General features: G+C 36.7%; 1 protein-coding gene across 14 annotated transcripts in view; it reads left to right on the forward strand.

Moving 5' to 3' along the window:
- MYT1L (myelin transcription factor 1 like) overlaps nucleotides 1-10,934 on the forward strand; it is a 118,934-nt gene extending 108,000 nt beyond the window's left edge. For 11 of the 14 annotated variants that reach the window (XM_039348062.1, XM_039348057.1, XM_039348058.1 and 8 more), the window contains 4 exons: nucleotides 5,644-5,735; nucleotides 7,138-7,241; nucleotides 7,608-7,751; nucleotides 8,078-10,934. In XM_039348062.1, coding sequence (XP_039203996.1) covers nucleotides 5,644-5,735; nucleotides 7,138-7,241; nucleotides 7,608-7,751; nucleotides 8,078-8,218 — 481 coding nt within the window. In that variant the 3' untranslated portion in view covers nucleotides 8,219-10,934. Of the gene's footprint in view, nucleotides 1-5,643; nucleotides 5,736-7,137; nucleotides 7,242-7,607; nucleotides 7,944-8,077 lie in introns of all 14 variants that reach the window. The other 3 variants (XR_005557262.1, XR_005557263.1, XR_005557264.1) reach the window with 1 other exon arrangement.
- Nucleotides 10,935-22,708: the final 11,774 nt, after the last annotated feature.

The raw sequence follows: 22,708 nt of genomic DNA on the forward strand, positions 1-22,708 counted from the left end.
GTGCCTGAAATAAACTGCAGACATTTCTCTCAAAGGAAAAACAGTCATGGGAGCTCCTATATTCTTCCCCATTTTGAATTGAAAGACCTATCTCTCTGCTTTGGAAAGAATGAACAGAAGCAGGAAAATCTGCTATGGGATGTGATTTTGTTCCCAATCTTTTCAAATGTATTCACTCAACAAAAGAATAGGATATTTAAGAATTCCTCTGTTTAAGAAGATGCTCTGAAGAGTTACTTTTGGTAAATCAGGCTTGGAAAATTATTCACATTTTCCTATTTAAAAAAAAAACAAAAAACAATATAAGTCTTTCCCAAGATAATCTGAAGTGAATGGGCAGCAGCTTGTCAATCACTCTAGATCATAATGATTAGGACTTTGTTTTGCACTCTAAATTTTATAGAAAAGAAGCCTACCAATATAAAATAAACAATAAACAATGTTTACAATATATGTTCCCATCATGCTATATTCTTTCAGAATAAAAAAGAAAAAATTGCAGTAATAAGCAGGAAAAAATTAAATTGGAGGTAAGGTAAAAAAAGAGGAACACTAAATAAATCTAGTTTATACCAGCACTATTCATTATACTTCTAAATATTTTCTATCTTTGCAAACCATACTTGATTCATCACATCAATACATCATTTCCTTTATTGCATTTTGTTCTCTAAATCACCATTTCTTGATTCAGCTTTAACTTTCTCAGTCTTCCCTTTCCTCTCTATTCAGTCATTCTTCCTTTGTATATTTCTTCTGCCATTTCAATCTTATTAATTCCCTATATTAACCAAACCACCTTAACATCCTTGTCTTGTACTGGTCATTCATTTTTGTACTCAATTTACATTCATGTAGTGCAGTGTTTCCCAAACTTGACAATTTTAAGGCATGAGGACTTCAACTCCCAGAATTCCACAGCCAGCAATGCTGGCTGTGGAATTCTGGGAGTTGAAGTCCACATGCCTTAAAATTGTCAAGTTTGGGAAACACTGATGTAGTGCCTAAATTTTTGATCCTATCCCTTCTTTCTTTACCATACCCATATTTCTTAAGTAATCTACACTCATTAACACATCTCTAGATTTTAGTATTCTAGAACAGAGTTCCCCAATGTTTCTGGCTTTGCAAACTGGTGAGGGCAGAAGGGGAAGGTTGTGTACAAGCAGCTGACAAGCGTGCATGTGCTCACACAGTTTTATTTGCACAAGCAGCATGCACACGGGCCTGCCGTTCACATAAATGGAGTGTGCGCGTGCAAGTGAGGATGCTCTCACATGCATGCTCACTGGCGTTTCTGCAGCACAGTTGTAATTCCCTCATGGCCCACTAGTGGGCCACGGCCCACAGGTGGGGGACCCCTATTCTAGAATCTCTAGAATAGTGTACTCCTTCCAGTATTCAGTTTCATTCAAAATAATTTCTTTACTTTTTATTCTTGATTCCATTCATTCTACTGAAGGCATCTTTTTAGCTGTTTTCACTCACCTACACATGCTATTTAATTTCCATTAAAAGTAATCTGCATTTACAGCCTTTTGGTGCTTTTATTCTTAATTATTTATCTTTTAATTACATTATTTGCTTTGTCTATATATGTCATAATATACCTTTCTCTTATCTTCATTCTCTGCAGCATTTTTGTATATGAGATTTTTTTTCTCATCCACAATCTCTTTCACTTCATTACAGCAAACATCTTTTTCATATGTCCTATTAGTTGCAAATTAGGCTTAAATTGCAAAAAGTAGGGAAAAGCACTAGGCCACTCAGGTATGAACTAAATCATATTCCTGATGAATATACAGTAGAGGTGACAAATAGATTTAAGGAACTGGATCTGATAGACAGAGTGCCTGAAGAACTATGGATGGAAGTTCGCAACATTGTACAAGAGGTAGCAACTAAAACCATCCCCCAAAAAAAGAAATGCAAGAAAGCAAAATGGCTTTCTGAGGAAGCTTTGCAAATAGCTGAGGAAAGAAGGGAAGCGAAAGGCAAAGGAGAAAGAGAAAGATACACCCAACTGAATGCAGAATTCCAGAGAGTAGCTAGAAGAGATAAGAATGCCTTCTTAAATGAACAGTGCAAAGAAATAGAAGAAAACAACAGAATAGGGAGGACCAGAGATCTCTTCAAGAAAATTGGAGATATGAAGGGAACATTTCATGCAAAGATGGGCATGATAAAGGACCAAAATGGCAGAGACCTAACAGAGGCAGAAGAGATTAAGAAGAGATGGCAAAACTACACAGAAGAACTATACAAGAATGAGCTTAACATCCCAGATAACCACAATGAGATGGTCATTGACCTCGAACCAGACATCCTAGAATGTGAAGTGAAATGGGCCTTAGAAAATCTGAGCAACAACAAAGCTAGTGGAGGTGACAGTATTCCAGCTGAGCTATTCAAAATCTTAAAAGACGATGCAGTAAAAGTGCTACACTCAATTTGCCAGCAAATTTGGAAAACTCAACAGTGGCCACAGGATTGGAAAAGGTCAGTTTACATTCCAATTCCAAAGAAAGGCAATGCCAAAGAATGTTCAAACTATCGCACCATTGCACTCATTTCACATGCTAGTAAAGTTATGCTTAAAATCCTACAAGCTAGACTCCAGCAGTATGTGGATCGAGAACTACCAGAAGTACAGGCAGGATTTCGAAGAGGCAGAGGAACTAGAGATCAAATTGCCAACATACGCTGGATCATGGAGAAAGCTAGGGAGTTCCAGAAAAACATCTACTTCTGCTTCATTGACTATGCAAAAGCCTTTGATTGTGTGGATCACAACAAATTGTGGCAAGTTCTTAAAGAGATGGGAGTACCAGACCATCTCATTTGTCTCTTGAGAAACCTATATGCGGGTCAAGAAGCAACAGTGAGAACCGAACACGGAACCACTGATTGGTTCAAAATTGGAAAAGGAGTCCGGCAAGGCTGTATACTGTCGCCCTGCCTATTTAACTTATATGCAGAGCACATCATGAGAAAGGCAGGGCTAGATGAATCAAAAGTTGGAATTAAGATTGCCGGGAGAAATATCAACAACCTAAGATATGCAGATGATACCACTCTAATGGCAGAAAGTGAAGAGGAACTAAAGAGCCTCTTGATGCGGGTGAAGAAGGAGAGTGCAAAAATTGGCTTGAAACTCAACATTAAGAAAACCACAATCATGGCATCCGGCCCTCTCAATTCCTGGCAAATAGATGGGGAAGAAATGGAGGTAGTGACAGATTTTATTTTTCTGGGCTCCAAGATCACCTCAGATGGGGACTGCAGCCAAGAAATTAAAAGACGCTTGCTCCTGGGGAGGAAAGCTATGGCAAATCTAGACAGCATACTAAAAAGCAGAGACATCACCCTGCCAACAAAAGTGCGTATAGTCCAGGCCATGGTTTTCCCAGTTGCAATGTATGGCTGTGAAAGTTGGACCATAAGAAAGGCTGAGCGCAAAAGAATTGAGGCCTTTGAACTATGGTGCTGGAGAAGACTCCTGCGAGTCCCTTGGACTGCAAGGCGTTCAAACCGGTCAGTCCTAGAAGAGATCAACCCCGACTGCTCTTTAGAAGGCCAGATCCTGAAGTTGAAACTCAAATACTTTGGCCACCTAATGAGAAGGAAGGACTCACTGGAGAAGGGCCTAATGCTGGGAAAGATTGAGGGCAATAGAAGAAGGGGACGACAGAGAATGAGATGGCTGGATGGAGTCACTGAAGCAGTAGGTGTGAACTTAAATGGACTCCAGAAGATGGTAGAGGACAGGAAGACCTGGAGGAACGTTGTCCATGGGGTCGCGATGGGTCGAACACGACTTCGCAATTAACAACAACAATTAGTTGCAACTCCACATATTTCTGTGACAACCTATAACATAATTCTTAACTCTGTCCCAATATGCACCCTATTCTTCCCTACAGCCACTTTCCAGACATTCAGTTTGGACATTAATCTACTCTTGGCCCGGTGGTTAAGGCATCAGGCTAGTCCCACGTTGGGCATGAAAACCAGTTGTGTGATTTTCGGCCAGTCACTCTTTCTCAGCCCAACCTGCCTAACAGGGTCATTGTTGTTGGGAAAATAGGAGGAGGAAAGTATATTAGGTATGTTCTCTGCCTTGAGTTATTTATAAAAATAATAGAGGGAGGATATAAATAAATAAATAAATAATAGATAAATAAATAAATAAAATAAAAATATGCCTTGTAGTTTTCTTTCCTGCAGTCAATCTACTTTCAGTTTTCTTCCATGTTCAATTTTAACCAAGATCCACCCTAAAATTACATAATAATGATAATGAGGAGGAGGAGGGCGGAGGGATCTTGGAGGTCTTCTAGTCCAACCCCCTGCTCAGGCAAGAAACCCTATACCATTTCAGACAAATGGTTGTCCAGTCTCTTCTTAAAAACCTCTAGTGTTGAAGCATTCAAATAGTTCATCCCATATTCTGAACTTTTCATCGCATTTATATCTTGATTAATTCTCTTAATCCTTCATCATAAACAATACAATCCATCGTGCTTTTAGATTCATATGTGCACAGATCTTTTTCTAAGCAAATAAACACAACAAATGGTGTTCCATATTTACTGAACAATATGCCTTTGTTTACGAGTTAAAATGTAAATTTCTGTTCTATTAATCCAAAAATGCACTACACCTTTTCAGGACCAATCCAGTGTCTAAAGCAGCGGATAGCATTTAAACCAATTAATTGGCCTGCTATAGTATTAAAGAAATGAAATCAAGTTATTATCAGTTGTGGAAAAATAAGTATAAATTATACACATCACTTCTTTGAGATAAGGATCAAGCTATTCATGTTCTTTGTAAATATATGCTTTAGAGATAGTTTCAATAAGCCTACTATTTATTAGTTTTATTTTTATGGAAAATATGTTCTAATTATAGTTGTCGCAAACTATATTTTCCCTTGATTGATCTTAGAAAAGCTAAGCAGGGTTGCAACCAATTGATGGTTCGGAGCCTACAGGGAGAATAAAGAGTAAAACAATATACATAGTAAAAAAAAAAAAATACATGTTTCCATGTCATTGCCAAAAAGACCAGAAGTTGAGGGTGATTTCATAGAGCCTTCATGTTTTCATCTTTATTTAGACTAGGTTTATCTCATCTCAGAATGTTGATCCTGGCTACTGTCATAGCATTTCACTGCTTGAAAATAAGTCATTTTCCCATAACAATAACTGTTATTCTGATCTTTCAATTGTAATATTTCACTTTCTGTATCTTAGAATACCTGAAAGTTAATTCACTAGCAACAAACTTCCATGTAGTGAAGAGTATAAAAATAGTGTGTCAGATGTTATATGGCAATATATTAATGTCTCTGAACACAACTAAATATTTTTTTTCGTAGCTGCTATGTTTTCCCAGTTGATGTTAATATTACAGTGAATGTACCTCTTGTTTGTATATGCAAATATGAACTATAGCATATTAAATATAAAAGATTGAACTTCTCTGAGAAGAATTCCTTTTCCTTTTCAAAAAGCAATATTTTATTAGTGGTAGTTGGGAGAGATTTTCTTCTAATGCTGTTTCCATGGTAGCTTTAGCCAACAGATTTACAATCAAAGGCCAATTAATAGTTCTTTCCTTGCTTATTGTCTACAGTCTATCAGGATGCCCCAGAGCTACATCAGCAATGAAGAGAGCAAAGCTGTCGGGAGAACAAATGCTTACAATAAAGCAGCGGGCTAGTAATGGTAAATAGTAAATGCTTCTGAAATTAAATGACATTGAAACCTTATTTCATGATGATGAGATTAATTTACTCATTATGATATTATAGAGTCCTTTTAACACAGTTTTTGAATCCTTCTTAAGAAGTTATCAGAATGCAGTATATGAATCTGCTGTTGCTGTGACAAGTTCATCCGCACTACTCCGTGATCCTCTTCTGGTCTGGACTGAAGTAGTAAAGCAAACTCTCAACTGAAGACTGTTCTGGCCACATTTTCTTCAGAAGCGAATCTTACTGGGTTCAATAAATTGTATAAAAAGGCACCTGTATTTCATTCTAACTTCTTTAGGCTAACAAGAGACATTAATTTCATCTCTATCTAGTTTGGCAGTGTATTTAATTGACTTAGCAATTTTATTTAGCAATTGGCTTAGTAATTTACTATTTATATTTTTTCCTGAAAGCCACTTTGAGGTAATTTTTATCCCGAAATATTTAGAAGACAGCTAAAACAACTCGATAACTTTAACATACTGTATGTTCAAATTTGTTAAAGAAAAATATTTTTGAATAGTTACAATAATACATCAGTAAGATTATTCTTATTTCAATTTTCAAAAAAAAGAAAAAATGAAATTTCTAAAAGGTATAGAAGAAATCATTTCCATTAAAAACCAAGGACTATTCGATTTTTATTTTTCCACTGGTTTCCCTAGTTACAGAAATGGTTGCAGCTGTCTCCCAGTATTCCTTTCTCAATTGGATTTCATGAAAGCCCTAGTTGCTTCCATGAAGAAATACAGTCTGTCATGAATTTGCCAGATTCATATAGAATAATATTTCCGTATTCCTGCACTGCTTAGACTCCACGAGGGATCAGAATTTATTGGAGTCTAGTAGATGAATATAAATAAAATATTTCTTAAGTATAATGCTTAGAGTTTGCTCTAAGTATCAACTCTTCTGGTAGAATTATTGTTATTCATACCTGAGTATAGAAAAACCTCACTTTTATTTAAACTACTTTTTCAAAAAAGAGAGGAAAATACAAGAGGATGAATGAGAGAAAAATGTAGAATTCCCTTATCTCTTAAACTCATTGAACAAACCATAGATTCTGTGAAAAACAGACACCATAGCAGTTTGCGAAGACCCTTAACCTTACCCTAAACAACTCATAGGTGCAAGGAGATCATACAGTCACCAACACCCGCAGAGTGCAATTGTCCTTCTACTTTCTCAGTACTCTATGACATTCCAGGTGGCATGGTTTCCTTCTGCCTTAATCTATTTTATTTCCATGTAAAAAGAAGAGATGAAATAGCTACATGGTCTATTTTAGTGCTACTATAAGCTGACAATCAACAGTTGTTTAATGAACATTTATAACTTCTTACTTTGATTTTCTCTTTCTGCTTAAACAGGAATAGAAAATGATGAAGAAATTAAACAGTTAGATGAAGAAATAAAAGAACTAAATGAATCCAACTCCCAGATGGAAGCTGATATGATTAAACTTCGAACTCAGGTAACAGTTGTACAAAGCCTTAAATTTAGTGTGTTTCCAAAAAAGACAGACAGATGTGTGCACACAGATATACACCAGACACCCAAACATACCTCACACACCAGACACACACATAAATGGGATGGTCCTGTAGAAAAGATGCAACTTTTTGCAAATTTCTCCTTCCCCTGAAAAGCTTTCCAGATTGGGAAGATGCTTCTAAACTTACTTGTCACTTCTCACTCTTTCTTCAGTGGGAGCATGGCTGGGTTTCATGACTGGAGTGCCTTAGAAGTACTCTGGATACAAGCTAATATTATTGAGCTAAAAGAATTATTCGCTTTTAAAATGTCAAGTTTTACATTGTGCAATCATATGTTCTTTTAGATTACCACGATGGAAAGCAACCTGAAGACAATAGAAGAAGAAAATAAAGTAATTGAACAACAAAATGAGTCTCTCCTTCATGAATTGGCCAATTTGAGCCAATCTTTAATTCATAGTCTAGCTAATATCCAGCTACCGCATATGGTAAGTGATTGAAGGCTCAAATAAGGAATTAGGCAGTCTTCTTCACCTCATACAGTAGATGTCTTTTTGTTTTTATGTTTATGACTCCTCAAGCAGACGGAGGTTTGCGATATCATCCCTGAAACCATAAAGATAAATTTAACTGCTTAAAAAGAAATGGTGGGCCAAATCCGATGTCTCCTGTAAAATTAAGTAAGCTTTAAACTAGGCCTTTTAAAATGTATTAAGAAAATATGTCAATGTGCTGTGATAGTTTATTTTGCATATATGAATATACAAAAAAGCAATTAGAAGTTGTACATGAACTACTATTTAATATCTCGTAGGAACCAATCAATGAACAAAATTTTGATGCTTACGTGACCACTTTGACGGACATGTATACAAATCAAGATCGTTATCAGAGTCCAGAAAATAAAGCCCTACTGGAAAATATAAAGCAGGCTGTGAGAGGAATTCAGGTGTGAACAGCTGCTATAGTGGTGAAAAAAATCTTACCTTTAAAAAAAAAAAGATGCCTCTTGTTTTTTGCTGCTGTAATTTACCAGAAAGTGTTATATATTTCTTTCTGTTTAAAACAGTGTTATGCTCACAAGACTTCATAATAATTTTATGTCTTGCTTTGAAAATAGTAATTGCAGAATAGTTTTTTTGAATACATTCACATTTTGTACGTTTTCATATAAGCTGACATAGTGTGATATGCCATGTAATGTTTATAGCTGCTAATGTATGCACATTTTTGGGGTAAATATATTTCTGAAGAGGTAAGCTGATCAAAATAAAGAGTGTAAATTCTTTTTAATGCTTTAGTGATTAAACGTTTTAGTATTTTGAACTGAAATGGACAAAAAAAAAGGGGGGGGGAAATGCTTTGAATGACAATGTTGCAGTCTCCAGCCACTTTTTAAACATTCTCATTTGTCCCATTGCTGGAAGATTTTATGGGATTTAAGAAATACATTTTGTGTGCATATTGTTTCATAGCAAGAATTGGTTGCAAAAATGCTTTATTTTTTAACAATGCCTGAAAATATTGTGTGACTTTTGTTTTCAGAGGATAGTATGTGGTGGGGCAATAAAATGGGGGGGGTTAAAATTAAAAGAAAGGGCATGAATTAGATGTGAAATGTAAAAGGAGCAATTTATTGTAAGACAACATCAAGCCATGGAAATTTGACAGAAGATTCAAAGCAGCTTAAACAGCACTTTTTAATTAACTTCTAAGCATTACTTGGTATGAATATGGGAACTTCCACAATAACAGGAACTCTGATCAGAGGTGGACGACAGGAAGATTTCGACTTTACTTTTCAAATTCACTTTGGAGTCAACATCCTTTATCTCTCGAGAACTCTTAAGAGTGTCCATCTGAGTTATCTGTTAAAGCAATGTAGTTCATCATTTCATAACTTCACTCTTTCCTTTTTCAGGCAAAACACAATTGTTTAAAAGACAGATTGCCTGTAAAAAAGAAAAGGTTTTCATTTGGGAACTAACTCCCAAACATTGTCATTACAGCAGTTGCTGACCAGGATTCATTGCTACTTTACCTAGGAAATGGAATGCAATTCAGCGAATCTGATTGTTTCACTTTCTTCCCTTTTTACTTGTTTACGTTCTGCTTTTTGGTTGGAGTACAATCATTCATAATTGTAGCATTTCCATATGCTATCTATTTGTTCTACTGTTACCTATTGCAAAAAATGAATGCAATCAAAAAAAAATTAATGTAACTAAATATACTTTGGCACTTTTTTGCTTTAAATTGCATCATTTCAAGCTAAAAACGTATTGTACTTTTTAAATTTGATTGTTATTTCTTCAAAATAACTGCACTAAATGTATGCATAAGACCACTTTTCTTGAGACATTTTTGTTTATCATTTAATAGTAGTAATTCAGATGGTGTGTTGTGTTTGTCGGATGTTGAATTAATTTCAATTTGATAGCATATCTTTTCCTTCCATGTCTTGATGTTATGCAGAAAAGTACAAGAGTACTTTAAAAAATTTTGTTATGAAAAAAGATGGGTTTTGTAAAAAAAATAATAATAATAAAATAAAATATTTTTAGCAGAACAGGACTTACAGGGTCATTGTCCCCACAATGTGCCAGTTGACTATTTGCACTTACCTTGCCCTATATATCCATACGGAGGTGTGCAATTTCTTGTGTCATTAGCTTTGTGACACTAAATTTGAACAAATTAGAGTGGAAGCCAGTGTGGCTTATCCAATATTATTGCTAAGGGGAGACTACAGGGATCTCACAACAAATATTCTGATACAATACTCAACCTCGGTATATATATATGTATAAATATATGTATATCCCAGCGGCACTTTATACTATACACTGTACAAAAAGCTTACAGTTTTCCACAAGGACTTTAATAACTAGCTGGGAGAAGATGATGTAATTACTTTGGGGCTCTGCAGTATCTTCTCTGTACAGTGCCCTCCTTTCTGTTGTGCTATTAGTTGTAGCTGCCACGCTCAGAATTGCCTTTTTGAGAGCTGAAGCAAGGTGCTTGAGATTCACCTCTTGCCATAGCTATTGTCCTTTGGCCCTGGCCTCCTCGGAGGGCTCTCATTGTTCATAATGGCATATGCATATTTCCACTGCATTGTGTCTGCAGCTTCTTTGCCAATATAGTAATGCTTTCTGTAGAGTAATAGATAGTATCAGTTTTGGATTCTTATTGTTATCACCTATGTACAATGGAAAAGGGATTTTAAGCACAAATCCGCGCTCCTCATCTAATGTTGGTACATAATATCAAATCAAAAGTTATCTGTGACTATTATATAGGGATCACAAAAGTGTCACATATTAGAATGCTGACATTTCATCTGAAATTATTGTGAGTCATCAGAGTTTATTTATTCTAACTTATTGTTCAATTTCATTTCTAAGTTTAATTTAAGTGATCATTTATTAAGACAGAATTTTGTATAAACTACTTATTGTGCTCTCTGTGGAACTGAGGTTTGATTTATTTTTGTACTACACGGCATGGGTTTGTTGACATTTTAATTTTGCTATAAATGTGTGAAATCACAAGTTGCTGTGATAACTTCATTTTTAAATTGTGAAATTTGTACAAATTTTGTCATGCTGGATGTGAACACATCTTACTCTAAATAAATAAATAAAATGTGTTGCCACGTTTGTAGCACAGCTGTTCTCTGGTTAATTGTTACCTTTCATATAGTCCCCATAAGATAGTAGTCTACTTTTTTCATTTTCATCACTGAAATGATTTTTTTATTGTTTAATCAAATTCATCTTAAGCATAACTATTTTTTTAAAAAGGCCATTAAAAACCATCCTTTTAGTCCAGTGGTATCAAACGCAATTTCACTGAGGGCCGCATCGGCATTGCAGTTGCCCTTGGGGGGCTGGGTGGGTGTGGCCAGGGTGGGTGCGGCTTACTGGGTGGGCGTGGGTGGACTGGGTGTGACCTACTGGGTGGGTGTGGCAAGCTCTACATTGTTTGCATCAAGGGTGCCTGTGGGGCTTGGGCAAGAGTGGGACAGATCTGAGGATCTCTGGCAGAAAGGGATGGGAGCAGGACAAGTGCCAAGGCATGGTCCACTGGAGGAGCCTCACTGTTCCTCTCTAGTCATGGAGGGGCTGGATGGAGCCCTGGGCAGCAGAAGTCAAACGCCCAGCCTGGCCCTCAATCACCCACGGCACCAAGCCCAGCCCCACTTCCCCAAGGAGGCGCCCAGCTGCACTTACCTCCTCCTCAAGGCTGCTGCTGCTGTGCTTGCTCTCTTTAGCCAGGCTGTTCATGATAGGTACGAGGGCAAAGTCAGAGGGAGGCCCATTCCCTCTCCATGGGAGGAGACCCTGGCTTTGTGTCCAAAGCTTCCTTAGCAATAGGATGGGAGACCCCCAGGATAGGCCAGGAGGAGGGGGCAAAGGATGGTGAAAGGGCAGGAGGGCAGAACTAAGGCAGGACTTTCCTCAGACCCTCCCTCTCCTTTCCTTCCTAAATACAGAGTGGTGGGAAAATATTTGAGATGAGGGAAGGAGAAAAACAGGCAAGAAACACAGCTGGGGAGGTGTCACCCTTTGTGAGGAATGAAGAAATGCACCATCACCTGGAAGTGGCCAGCACACGGCCCTCACCTACTTCATATATCTGGCTTGATGGGCTCTGGGGGAGGGAATGCCATGAGCAGTGTGAGAGTCAACGTTACCTGCGCAATGCCACCCAGCCCCCAGCCTGCCCGGTTTTGGCAGGCAATGGGGCGCTCTCACAATGCTGAGAGTCTGAGCCAGGCGGGCGAATCCCCCCAAAAAGTGCGATGCTGCTCAGCCCCCAGCCTGCCCGGTTTCGACAGGCAATGGGGCGCTTTCCTCACAGCGCCGAGAGGTTGAGCCGGGCGATGCGAAGCTTGCCAGCATTGCACCTTGCTGCCTGCTGAAACTGGGCAGACTGGGAGCTAGGCAGCATTGCACTTCTCATCAGATTCGTGCCACCTGGCTCAGCCTCTTAGCGCTGTGAGTAGAGCGCCCCGCTGCCTGCCGAAACCCCTCCCCGAGAGCCCATCAAGCCGGATATGTGAAGTAGGCCAGGGCCATTTGCTGGCCGCTTCCAAGCGATGGTGCATTTCTTCATTCTTCCCCAGCATGCACCCAGGGGATGGGGCCGACACGGCAGGGGCTGGTTCCTCTCTGTTTCCAGACGGCCTTGTGGAGCTAAGACTGAATGCGTTTCAGTGTAGATGGCCATCACAAAATTGTACATTGGCTCCCGGCTGGCCTGGGCCAGGACCAAGGCAGCGGGGGCCGTTCCCTCATTGTTTCCAGGATGGCTTCATGGGCCACATGAAACTACTTTGCGGGCTGCATCCAGCCCCGGGCCTTGTGTTTGACATGTCTGTTTTAGTCAATAAAACTGACATTTTCAAAATTTCCATTTAAGTCAGAATTGTTCAGTACAGTTACTTCTTGCCATATTTTTTTTTTAAAAAATCACTTCCATCTTTATAAGGCTTATGTTACAGTACTCATATTAATTTGCCTTCATGGACCCTCCCATTGAAAATTATGCAGCAGTTCTTAAGTTCTCATATGTGTTTCAGTGCATAGGTCTCTAGAGCATTAGATCATGGTGATGCTGTTCATTGCAACAATATGCAGTACACTGCAATTCATATACATGTAATTTAATAGTGTTTTTCCATTGTACTTATAGCTTGTTTTGTATAATACTAATTGATATTTATTGGTGCTGAATTTTGTTGTATATTTTCCCATTTATTTGTTTATTTTGTTGAGGTTTGGTCTAATGGTTAAGGCACCAGTTTAGAAACCAGGAGACGGCGAGTTCGAATCCAGCCTTAGCCATTGGATGACTTTGGACCAGTCACTCTTTCTTGGCCCACAGTATCAGACTTGGGCCACAAGGTCAAAATGTGTCAACTCCGCAAGATTTCAAGTTCTTTTTTTTAATGAATTTTTAAAAATAAATTTAATTTTGAGATTCAGCAGACTCTGTCGAGAGGATCAAAGAATGCCAGGGCTCTTAATTATTACACAATGCCAATCTCTAATTTCTCTAATGGCTTACAAAATCTTTTAATGATATAATTGTCCATGTGAATAAACTATTTTAGAAATATTAACATGGATCATATATAGGATCCTTTTTTTTACATACAGTACTGCCTTCAGTGTCAAGTGGTATAATATATATTAGCTGACAAAAGCAACCATACATCAACATAAGATTATCCTTGGCACTAACACAAATTGCAAGATACATCTTATGAAATCTTCACTATTGTCCTGTGATCTCTTGATGAGTGACTTTCCAAGCAATAGTTACAATATATTGTCAAAAAATATTTTAAATAATTTAAACAATAAGAAACATAAATTAAACATCTGTTTACAAATCTTATCAAGGCTAGTAACTAATGTTGTAAGGGAGGAAAAAAGAAAATATAGTATGTATTAAGTTATTCATAATATTGATTATTGATTGATGCAGAAAAAAACAGTAGCAGATATTTGGTTTCTACATTCTCCCTTACTGAATATTGATCAATTACTATATATAATCTCTGGTCCTATTGGGGTTTTTTAAAACTAAGAGATGTAACATTTTCTAAGATAGATGAGATACACTCAGGAAATACCAGAACTTTAGGCTAAATTAAGGGAGGAAAGTACAATAAAGCAATGGCAAACCATTTCTGGACTGCTTGAAAGAAAATTACATGGTCATGTCTACACAGTTACCAAGAGTCAAAGTGAAGTTGAAGAAGTCTTTATTGTTTATAATATATGCAGATAATAGTACATTGAGAGTACAATAGCTTTCATTCCCTTACAATATTGTACTTCAGAACATACCCTCCAACAAGGCTGATGCAAGTATACTGAAATAAGTGAATGTTCTGTTCTTAGTACAATAAGATTAATATACCTCTCTCTCCAATAATTGCCCTTCTTTGATTAAGCACCATACTTCCATTAATTTGTATGAATATTCCTTATATGCTAGTTACATATTCTACTGGCATGCAGACTCCAAGAGCTATTCTGTATTTCTAGGATCTGTCTGTACTGTGGTTTCTTTTTTTTTGAATAAATTTTAGTTTATTTATGTATTACTACTATAAGAGCCATGGTATTGCAGTGGTTAGAATGCAGTATTACAGTCTAATTCTGCTGACTGCCAACTGCCAGAAGTTTGGCAGTTCGATCCTGATCAGCTCAAGGGTAATAGCCTTCCATCCTTCTGAAGTGGGTAAAATGAGGACCCAGATTGTTGGGGGCAAAAATGCTGACTCTGTAAATTGCTTAGAGAGGGCTGTAAAGCACTATGAAGTGGTATATAAGTAAGAGCTATTGCTATTGCTATAAGATACAAAAATACAAAAGAAAATAGTAGAAAAAATAGGGGAGGGAAAAGTGAAGGAAAAAGTGAGGGAAAAGGGGGGGAAAGAAAGAAAAGGCGATGACTTCCTACTCCCTTTGGAGTAGAATAACATAATAATATCATTTACCTTTACATAATAGTGTAAACTAGCATTTCTATAACAACAAACCTATCTAATTGGTAAAACCCAAAATCAAAATTTCATTTTTTTTCCAACTCAAGTACAATGTCCAGAAGCAGCTTCCAAATAGAAACAAAAATAGTTGTATTTTTGTTTCTAAGTGGTCAGTTTAGCTAACTCCATCAACTTCTGCAGCCATTCGTCCATTGTGGGAATCAAAGTGTCCTTCCCTTTTTGTGCATAAAATAATCTTGCTGCCGTCAACATATATAGCAACAAAGTTCCAAATTTTTTCCGAAGTCTTTTTCCATTAAACCCCAAAGAGAATTTTCTGGTTTTATCTTTATATTCACTTTGAGAACCTTCTGTATTAAGATATGAATCCTGCTCTAAGATTTCTTTGCTTTGTCACATGTCCACTGTAAGTCATAAAAGATCCCTTCTTTACTTTTACATTTCCAACATTCATTAAATACATTTTGACAACTTACTTCATGTTAAATGCCAACAATACATCATCTTATAAAAATTTTCTAGGTTATAATTTAATGTAAATTTTAAACCTTTCATCCACATATTCTCCCATTGTTAAAGCATGACATTATAACCAAAATTCCTTGACCACTGAATCATGCAATGCTTTATGTGTTCATTCTCCAAATTCAAATTAAATAACAATTTGTAAACTTTAGCAATAATATATTGATGACTACCACACAGTAGGATTGCCAATTCGTTTTCCACAAAATCAAACCCTTAACTCTTTGTGTGTGCTTTAAATCTTTCTTTCAATTGTAGATATGTAAACCAAAGGCAGAGACATCCTTCTGATTATAACTCCTCCTTATACTTAAGGATAAGATCACCAAAGTTAAAAGATATTTTCTTTTCTAAAATAAAGCTTCCTGGGGTGACACCAAGAGAGGCAACTTTAAAGCAAGCCTTCTTTTATATTTTTTCCAAACTCTTAGGATGACATGCCTAACAAAATGGTTATTAAATTCAACATTTATTTTAACTTTGTTATACCATAGGTAACTGTGCCATCCAAGTCTTAATTCATGACCTTCTAAATCAAGTAGCCTCTTATTTTGGAGGTTTACCCACTCTTTTAGCCAGACCAAACAGCAAGCATCAAAATACAATTTCAAATCTGGTAGACCTAAAACACCCCAATCCTTAGCATCTTGCAAAAGTTTATATCTAATTCTTGTTTTTTTCCCTTGCTATATGAACTTGGAAATATCCTTCGGCCAATGTTTAAAAGGAGTATCAGTTGCAAGTATTGGAAACATCTGAAACAAAAAAAGCATCTTTGGTAAAATATTCATCTTAATTACAGAAATTCTACCCAATAATGATAAATGCAATTTATCCCATCTTAATAAATTCTTTTTGATATCGTTCCAAAGAAGCACATAGTTATTTTGAAACAATTTTATGTTTGCATTTCACCTTTTTCTCAACCTTAAAACCAGATTTTTTTAATCAATATATAACAGTCCTGAGAGGTCATATTCTTAATAAGCATGGTTGTTTTCTGTTTGTTTATTTTAAACCCGCTAAGACTTGAAACTCATTTAATTTTCTCATCAAATATTCTGTATTATTTTCTAGGTGTTGCAAAAATATAACCAGGTCACTGGCAAATGCTCTCAATTTGTGAACGTCCTTTTTAATATTTATATCTACTATTTTCTCATATTGCCTAATATCTCTGTTCTGGACTTCCAGTACCAATATAAACAAGGGAGATAAGGGGCATCCTTGTCTCATGCCTTTTTGAATTTTGCATGAATTGGTTAAATCTTCATTAATAATAATCTTTGCTTGCTGTGACATATAAACTGCTTTAACCCCTTGGATAAAATTCTCCCCAAAATCCATATCTTCTAACACTATAACATAAAAACCCAATTTAAATTTTCAAAGGCCTTCTCTACATCTAAGAATATTAAAGCTGCCTGTTTCTCATTATGATATTGTAAATATTCAATAATATTCAAAACAGTCCTCACATTATCCTTTATCTTTTTGGCAGAAAGCCAGATTGATCTTCATGAATATTTGTCTGTAAAACCTTCTTTAATCTTTTTGCCAAAATTGCAGCAAAACATTGAGAGTCATTGTTTAGTAATGAAATTAGTCCATAATTCTTTATCCTTGTGACATCTTGGCCTTCCTTTGGTAGTAACACAATATTAGCTTCTTTCCAAGTTGGAGGTATCTTTCCCCCCTGTAATATATCATTCATTATGTCCTTTAGTGGCTGAAGAAGTTCATCTTCAAAGCATTTATAATATTGGCTTGTGAGGCCATCTGGACCTGGAGCTTTTCCTGATTTTATTTTTTAATAGCTTCTGATATTTCAAAGGTAGTCATTGAATCATTCGTAAGTTGTCTCTGAGTTTGTGAGAATTTAGATAACTGTTGTCTTAGCAGATATACGTCTATTTTAGACTCATCTAGTTCCTGCTTTTTATAAAAGTCAAAATAAAAATTACAAAAAGACTTTTTGATACAGTCATTATTTGTTATTATATTATTACTTTCACAATTTTTTTCAATCATTCTCTTTTCCCTTTCCTTTCTTAATTTATATGCCAACCAACTTCCTGATTCATTTGCAGATCCAAAACATCTTTGCTTTACATAATTCAATTTTGTTTCTATTTCTTGAACAGTTAACATACACAATTCTTGACGTAACAATTTAAATTTGATGTAAGATTTTGGAGTCCATAGGTATCCTTTGCAATTCAATTTCTTTGTAGCTTTTCCTGGGATTTTTTCTTCTTTAGGCAATTATATTGTATAAAATAACTCCTCATAACTGCTTTGCTGGCATCCCACACAGTCATTATATTTGTCCTTTTACCCAAATTATTATCAAAATATTCATTCAGCTGCTTTTTATAGTCCTTTACAATCATCTCCTTTTGTAAAATAGATTCATTTTATCTCCATCTATACCTCAAACTCTTTTTCCAAGTACAGAAGAACAGGATTATGATCAGAAGAAGATTTAGGTAACATGTCAACTTTTAGGATTTTATTTGCAAGATTTTTAGAAATCCATATCAATCCTTGAAAAAGATTTGGGTCATTCTGAAAAAAAGTATATTCTCTAGCAGATCCATTTCTTTGCCTCCATTAGTTTATTAATGCTAAATTATCCATCATCTCAAAAAAAAAGTCTTTAATATTTTACCATGAGAGGATTTAATCCCTGTTATAGATATTTTATCCAAAATTGCGGAAATCACTCCATTCTAATCTCCCAGAATAAGCCAATTTTCATTCAAAAAATGTAGTAATTGATCCATAAGGTATTCAAAAAAAATTACTTTTATCATCATTTGGTACATAAAGTCCAACTACTATTGTTTTTATTCCATTAAGCTCAATTTCCACTGCTGCAAATCTACCATATTCATCTGATAAAAGTAACTTAGATTTAAATTGGGGTTTTATATATAAAATCAACTCCATTAATCTTTTTTACACCAGCAGATATAAATTCATCCCCATGTCTTTTATTTATTAAACACTTCTTGTCTTGTTTCTTAGTATGTGTTTCTTGAAGACAAATATATCAACATTAAGTTTCCTCAAGTAATGAAATATTTTTTACGCTTACATGGGGCATTTGCCCCATTAATATTCCATGTTATAAACTTAATCTCCATCCTTGGATAAAGTATTAAGTTCCTGTGTGGACCTGTCAATTACATCTTCTTCAGTGTCAACTTTTTAAGGTTGATCTACTTCTAGTTGCTTGTCCGTATCCATTTCTTCAGTTGTGTCCAAAATTAGTTTATGTTTGATCAAGAAGTCCTTGGCTTTTTCTATAGAATTCAATCTGAATTTTTGTTCTTGATAAGTAAATATCACTCCTTCAAGTTTATCCCAGTGGAAAGGATTTTTTCTCTTCTTCGGGATATCAGTAAGAAAGGAGTAAGCTTTCCTTTTTCTCAAAATCCTGATAGGAATTTCCTTCAAAACAATTATATCTACATATTCCATTCTTAGTTTAGATTTGAAGTGGCAATTCACTTCATTTCTTCTTACAAAATGGACTAAGACAGTGGTTCTCAACCTATGGGTCGGGACCCCATTTGGGGTCAAATGACCATTTCACGGGGGTTGCCAAACCACGCTGTCCGCCATTTTTTTCCCTTTTCCCTAGCTGTCCTACTCCCTCTTATTGGTGGCCACACCCACTTGGGGGTCACCACAACATGGGGAACTGTATTATGGGGTCACGGCATTAGAAAGGTTGAGAACCACTGGACTAAGATGTCCCTTGGTAATTTTCTTGTAGTTGCAGATCTGGTATTTACTCTATAAATTTTATCTATTTCAAAGTCGAGGGTCTTTTTTCCTAATTAATTAACCGGGTCAAGGCTTTAATCTTCCTTGCTTCAGGAACTGCTCAAAATCTTAATTGGAGATGTTTAAGCTGTAATTCTAAGACCGCCCTCTCATCCAAATCAACTTGGTACAAAACTTCTTTCTTCTCCAATTTATGCTCCATAAGATCCACTCTATATGTCACTTGTTTAATATCCCCAGTCCAGTCTTGTATCTCCTCACAAAATTCCTTTGAAAGTGTATCAAGTTTTGATTCAAGCTTTGTTACCATTGCCTGAATTAATTCACGTGTTTTAGCTGTGTATTCATCCTAAAAAGATCTTAAAGATTCTGCATCTCTTGATGTTCTTCTCTCAGTCTTCTCCACAGTCCTCTTGAGAGTGGTCATTTGTAAAATATAATTAAAGTGTAAATTTTATAGATTTACACTTTTATAGATTTAATATATAAAATAATGTAACTGAAGAGTTATAAGAATTGGTAATACTACAGTCTTTTGGCTCCCTCATCTGATCAAACAACATCATTGTAATGGTTTTCTGACTTGTATACAGATTTCTCATGAGGGCTATGAGATGTTCTACGTGTTTCCCTGAAAGTATGACCTACCCCGAAAATAAGCCCCAGCTTGAGTTTTGGGAGTGAGTCTAAAATAAGCCCTAGTTTTGGGGTGAGGCACACACCTAAATATTAAGTTAGGGCAGGGTGGGAGGGTGGAGCTTACCATTGCAGCCAGGCCTCCCATGGATTGACATTTGCCTCGCTGGAAAGAGCAGCTTCATTCTGTAGCTGAGAATGGAGCTTGGCCTGCATTTCAGTCACAGGTCTTTCCGGAAGGCCTGTGTAGCCAAGAACCAATCCATAGCTCAATCCTCTGCTGCAAATGCCTTCCGGAAAGGCCTTTGACTATGAAATGCAGGCCGAGCTTCATTCTCAGCTGCAGAATGAAGCTGCTCCTTCAGTCACAGAAGAAGTAGGTCGGCTGGGTGGGGATCTCGGTGCTGCTGCTGTGGGGTGAATGGAAAAGACTCCCCTCCCCCAAAAATAAGACCTGGTGCCTCTTTCGAAGGCCAAAAAAAAAAAAAAAAAACCAAACAAACCTGGGTCTTATTTTCAGGAAAACACAGTAGGCCTCTCATTTTCGAAGTACATTCCACAATTTGATTTATTGATACAATCAAAAGCCTTTCTATAATTAATAAAGCACATATTGACATATTTTGGTATTCTTCAGCTGTCTCAATTATCCAATATGCATCAGCAATAATGTACCTCATTGGTTGGGCTTTTCTAAAGCTGGTTTGAACATTGGCATCTCTTTTTCCTTAATGGGCTCTAATCTGTGTTGGATGTTTTGTTAATGTATATACAATAAAAATGATAATGTATAATAGTTTGCCCATTTTGTTAAGTCTCATTTCTTTGGTATTGGTATGCAGACTGGCTTTGTCCAATCTGTTGCCACTGGGACATTCTTCAGATTTGCTGGCAGAACTTGGTTCATACCTTTAGATAGATAGCCTTTATTTTCATTTTTTACTGTGGGCACATTGGCACACATTAAAAAGGGAAATTTGTTGCTTGCTCTCAAAGGTGTACACATATATAACACACATTTAAACATGTTATATACAACATATGTATAAACCTACACTTTCCATGTAAATAACATGTAAATGTTAATCACTGCCCATCTGGAATACATAGCGGAAAGAGGAAGCTTTAGAGTTCACAAGACTAATAATGTATGGATCAAAACTGTGACTGAATCTGGATGTTCTACTTCAGATATCATAAAGCCTCCTCCCACAAGGTAACAAAGAAAACAGGTTGTGAAGAGGATGTGTAGTGTCCCGGACAATCTTGCGGACCCTGCTCAAGCAACACTTATGTGCTATGTCCTAAATGGAAGGGAGGGAACTGCCAATAATCTTTTCGGCCATCCTCACCACTCTCTGCATTGCCTTCCTGTCTGAAGCAGTGATGCTTCCAAACCAGACTGTGATGCTGTATGACAAGATGCTCTCAATCTTTCCCCTGAAGAAAGTGGTAAGGACAGGGGAAGGAAGATGTGCTTTTCTCATGTGATGCAGAAAATGCAGGTGCTGCTGTGCTCACTTTACCAGTGTCTCACTGTTGAGTGACCAAGCCAGCCTACTTGTTAACTGCACCCCCAGAAATTTGATGCTGGAAACCATGTCCACAGGTGAATCATTACTACACAGAGGAGTGTGGCTATGCCTGCCTTTTCTGAGATCGACCGTGATCTCTTTGGTTTTACCAATGTTTAAAACTAGGCTGTTTTTCTTACACCAGTTCACCAAATCCTCAACTTGTGGTAAGCACCCTTGTTGTCATCTTGAATACAGCCCATTACTGTTGTATCGTCCGCATACTTCACAATATGGTTGGTGGCAAACCTAGCACAACAGTCATGGGTCAACAGGGTGAACAGCAACGGATTTAGAACACAGTCCCAAGTCTTCTTTTGCTAACCCTTTACTAACTCTTCTTTTGCTTGCTAGTATTCCTTAGGTAGTTCATCAGTTCCTACAGCTTTCTGACTTGTTCATGTCTGAAATACTGATCTAATTTCATCTTCCAGTACTAGAGGTTGTTATAGGTAAGGAATAACTTTTAAGGTACAGTGGACATTGGCATCTATCATATAGTATTTTAGTATAGTTTTTCCATCTTGGATCTTTCAATCAGCTACTATCTATTCATTGTAACATACACATTTGATTGAGTTAATTGAACTCAATTCTGAGTTCAGAGATCTTTCAGAAAACTTTCCTCATTTTTCCATATCTGTTTTCATCTTCAATGTCTTTTACAGGTCTTGTTATAATACAGTTTCTTTTGCAATAGTGAGGAATATCTGTAGCTCTGTTTCTTTTCTAACAACTCTCTGTCATTAGGTTCCTTCCTAACATATTTGTCTTTCTCAGTTTTGGCTTCTCTTCTCTTCTTGGCAGTCTGCATGGGTTGTTCTGACATCCAGCTTGCTTTTGTCTTCTTCTTTAGCTTACTTTGGATGTTGCACTTGAGCAGTTAATGAACAGTTCCACAGCCAGCACCTGGCTATGACTTATATATAGCCTGGCTGTGGCTATAATTGACTCCTCCATTTCCTTCTAACAATAATATAAATTTGACTTCTTTATATTCTATGTGGTGAGATCCATATGTTCCCCAGATTTTGGGGTCCCAGATAATATGGCATTTCTATTTTGTTCCAGGTAGATAATGATAATCCTGAAGTGTCATAGGGCTCACACCTAGCAGTAATTTGACCCAGAATTTGCTCTTGTTTCCCTCATATATAATCACGTTTCCAATTACCAAGCTATGTTCAGGTCACAATGCGATACTACTAAGATATCCCTTAGAAATTTAGACTGGCCCTTTTGTAATGCTTTAAAAATCTGTTAGCTGCATAGTTAGGAGTCATAAAGCAGTTGTGTCTGAAAATAGGAAAAGAAATAACAGCTCCCACTGTGCGAAAGAATTTAAGCATGGCTGATATGCTATTCTGAACATACCAAATTACATCTT

This window comes from Crotalus tigris, unplaced genomic scaffold (assembly GCF_016545835.1).
Source record: "Crotalus tigris isolate CLP2741 ecotype Arizona unplaced genomic scaffold, ASM1654583v1 scf7180000018117.651136, whole genome shotgun sequence".
Taxonomy (NCBI): domain Eukaryota; kingdom Metazoa; phylum Chordata; class Lepidosauria; order Squamata; family Viperidae; genus Crotalus; species Crotalus tigris.